This window comes from Apis dorsata, unplaced genomic scaffold (assembly GCF_000469605.1).
Source record: "Apis dorsata unplaced genomic scaffold, Apis dorsata 1.3 scaffold_194, whole genome shotgun sequence".
Classification (NCBI taxonomy): Eukaryota; Metazoa; Arthropoda; class Insecta; order Hymenoptera; family Apidae; genus Apis; species Apis dorsata.
Genome location: NW_006263478.1, coordinates 2,113,771 through 2,116,868, shown reverse-complemented (window position 1 = coordinate 2,116,868; position 3,098 = coordinate 2,113,771). Strand labels below are relative to the sequence as shown.

Genomic DNA, 3,098 nt, shown 5'->3' with positions numbered 1-3,098 from the left:
AATAAATTCACTTTCTACAATAATTTGCCATTTGCCAATTCTTCCATAAATCAATCATTCTTCGTATCTGTTCCCTTCTTTTATTTCGATTCGAATTATCGATCGATCGCAAATATAAAAATTTACCCGAAAAAAAAGAATATAACGAAAAACAAAGACGACAAAGATCTCGATCGATGATCGATGATCGAAAGGTGCGATCTCATTGATGCACTCGCTAATATCTTCTCGGTTGCAAAATGTATCGGGATCGGCTCGAATGCTGTTCACGTTTTGCACAACGTCGTCCCGGCCATCCCGCGTCGAGATTCTTCGTCACGACTCCCAAGACTCGGAACACGAAAATGTCAACAGTTGCAACGTGACCGAGTTCGGTAAGCGAGACGAAGGCACCGGCCAACGTGTTGCCGGGGATCGCAATTTCACCTGTGTGATAACGTAACAAACGGAACCGGCCACGAGGAGAAGGTGTTTTTCTTTTTCTTCTTTTTGTCCCGATACCACATCTACCGTGAGCAATTTGGACCGTGTCGGCCCATTTTCGAACCGTGATTCATTGCTTCGCTCCCTTCCTCGCCTCTGATGCAATCCGTGCCAACCTTTCTATCTCCATATTATACTCTTAATCATTGCCTCGAGTGGAACGGTCGAAAGATTAAGAATCGTGATACCGTTCGATTTTTGATATCTTAATTAGCCCTTAAACACGTGGCAAATATTTAACGTCAATGTACAATTTATTACATTTTGAGTAACGCGTATACGTTACGAGGTATAATTGCGCCAGCAATTGGATTTCTATCGGGAGCTAATCATAAACATTTCAAAAAGTTTTCGTATTCGAATATTTAAAGATTATTGTGATAATTATCAAATGTAATAAAAATTTCACGAATCTGTAATTCGAGAGCGGAGTATATAAATTTTCTCTCTCTTTCTCTCTCTCTTTTCTCTCTTTCTCTCTGCGGAATAAAAAAGATCGATATTTCGATATTTTAAGGGCCAACTCGAAGGAGAGCGTAAACGATAAATTTTGCAACGCGAGCTCATTTATTTCCTCGATTCGACCGCTCACACCCAACTTAACCGGAATCGATTAATTGAAAATAGATTAGCGGCGACACTCGATGTTTTCAAAGTATCTGGGATAAGTGAGCCGCGGCTGTTCACTTGACCACGTATCCACGGCCCACTTGCGAAACGCTTCAACGCGTTTCTTGAAAACTAGTTTTCGTGGTCACCGGGGAGAGGGGGGAGGGGATTAATGACACGAAAGTGAGCCGCGTATGTGGCGTGCGCGGCGTAGAACCGGCGTGGATACAGAGCGTGTTTAGACGAAAGTGACAGTGATTAGTGATCACGGTGCATACCGCGCAGCGAACCGCCTGCCGACCACAGCCGACTACTCCCTCGTTATCTGTCCAAGAAATTGAACGAATCGTTGTGCAAAAGTGTCCGGTGAAAGTGTCTGGTGCCGTCTCCTCTCTCGTTGCTCCATCGTTGCTAAGTAAAGTGCGTTTTTCGTGACTCTTTTTAAGACGCAAGAGAAAGAAAAGTGTGAACCAAAGTGCTCCTGCTGTTCGATTATTCGTTCGCAGCAATCGATTTGCGTTTAAAAAGTTTTTAAAAAGTGTTGATCGATGTGCAAGTGTACGATTTGTTTTTTCTTTTTGTTTTTAATTCCTTCGAGGAATTATTAATCAATATTTTTAGAAAGATTGTACCTATTTGTATTTCTACATCCCCTCGTCGACTCGTGGATTCAATGTTACCATGGCAACAGTTTTATCTAGGAACGGTAAACAATTCCACGATCGAAGTGTAAAATACATCGCGTGTTAGCGATTTCTAATTTGAAAGATGGTTAAAATTCCATCGACGAGGGAACTTCGATCGATAGATTGAACAATTAAAATTGACGAGTGTGCGATAGACTGTTGCTACTTTTTTTTTTTTTTTTTTTACTCGAGTAACGATGAGAGAGCGAGGAAAGGACGATTACTTGCCCACGTCACGCCTTCAGAGACAGGGGGTTGATCGGTGGCGAACGAGACGGCGAGCAATTAACGAAATAAAACGCAATTAAAAACGGCGAATAGAATAATCGAGGACATCCATGGGTGGAAAGGAGGAGGAGGAGGCAGGGGACGTAGCTGTCAAGATGCCCGAGGCCACTCTGAAAATATTCAACGGTGTACAGGTAGGCCTACACCACTACGCCTCCACCTTTTGTTCCCAATCGAATCGGGGAGGGGGAGGGATCGCGCGTGAATTTTTAGGCTGCATTCGAAAAAAACCGTTCCACGGTGTGTATTCTTGCTCTCAATTAAACTCGATTCGAGGAGTGTCGGTCGGTCGGTTCGTTCGTTCGTTCGTTCGTTCGTTCGTTCGTTCGTTCGTTCGTTTTCACGCTGTTATCCTCTCCCCGGAAGAGCGCGAAGAAGGGGAGGCGAGGGAATTTATTATCTCGTTGAATTATTAGGTAAACGTACAGGGCCACTCTTAAGGGCGTGTTAAACGAGGAATATAAATCGTAGCCGAAATTGTGGCCGTTTTGATTTATGATTTTCTTATTACGTATAGTTACGATCTTTGGCAAAGGCTACCTGTTTTTAAACTGCTGTGCTCAGATTAAAGTTATAATACTGCAAGTATTACTTTATTTTTCGATGGGATGTTTCGACGATTTTTTTTTTTCTTTTTTCTTTTAGAAATGATGGAATAAAGAAATTCGTTGGAGGGATTAACGCGAATAATTTAAATTTGGAATTTTAATATTATGGAGAGATGGAAATATTATTGATCGATTACTCGTTCATGAATTTCGTTAGAAGAAATTGAAATGATAAGGAAGGACAGGGTAGAAGCGTACGGCGTTTAGGAATCTAAAGAACATACATGATTCATAATGTGCGATACGTAGATATCCCGAGTATGCCATAACTCACATACTACAATCTTTTTTTGCGTACTATAGCAACTTCTATCGTACACTTCCTTTTTCCATTCATAATTTCTTTCGTTCTCTTTCTTATCTCTATCTAACAGTGTCTGCATATATCCCTATTTATCTCTTTTTTTTTTTTTCTTCGCTATCT

The 3,098-nt window shown here is 41.4% G+C and overlaps 1 protein-coding gene across 3 annotated transcripts in view; it reads left to right on the top strand.

The window, feature by feature from the left end:
* The window catches only part of LOC102676819 (tensin-1-like), a 219,859-nt gene that overhangs the window by 11,313 nt on the left and 205,448 nt on the right, over positions 1–3,098 (top strand). Inside the window, exon 1 of one of the 3 annotated variants that reach the window (XM_006614679.2) lies at positions 1,778–2,200. The exons of the other annotated variants lie outside the window; for them this stretch is intronic. Coding sequence (XP_006614742.1) covers positions 2,117–2,200 — 84 coding nt within the window. The 5' untranslated portion in view covers positions 1,778–2,116. Of the gene's footprint in view, positions 1–1,777; positions 2,201–3,098 lie in introns of those variants that run through there. 3 annotated transcript variants of the gene reach the window in all.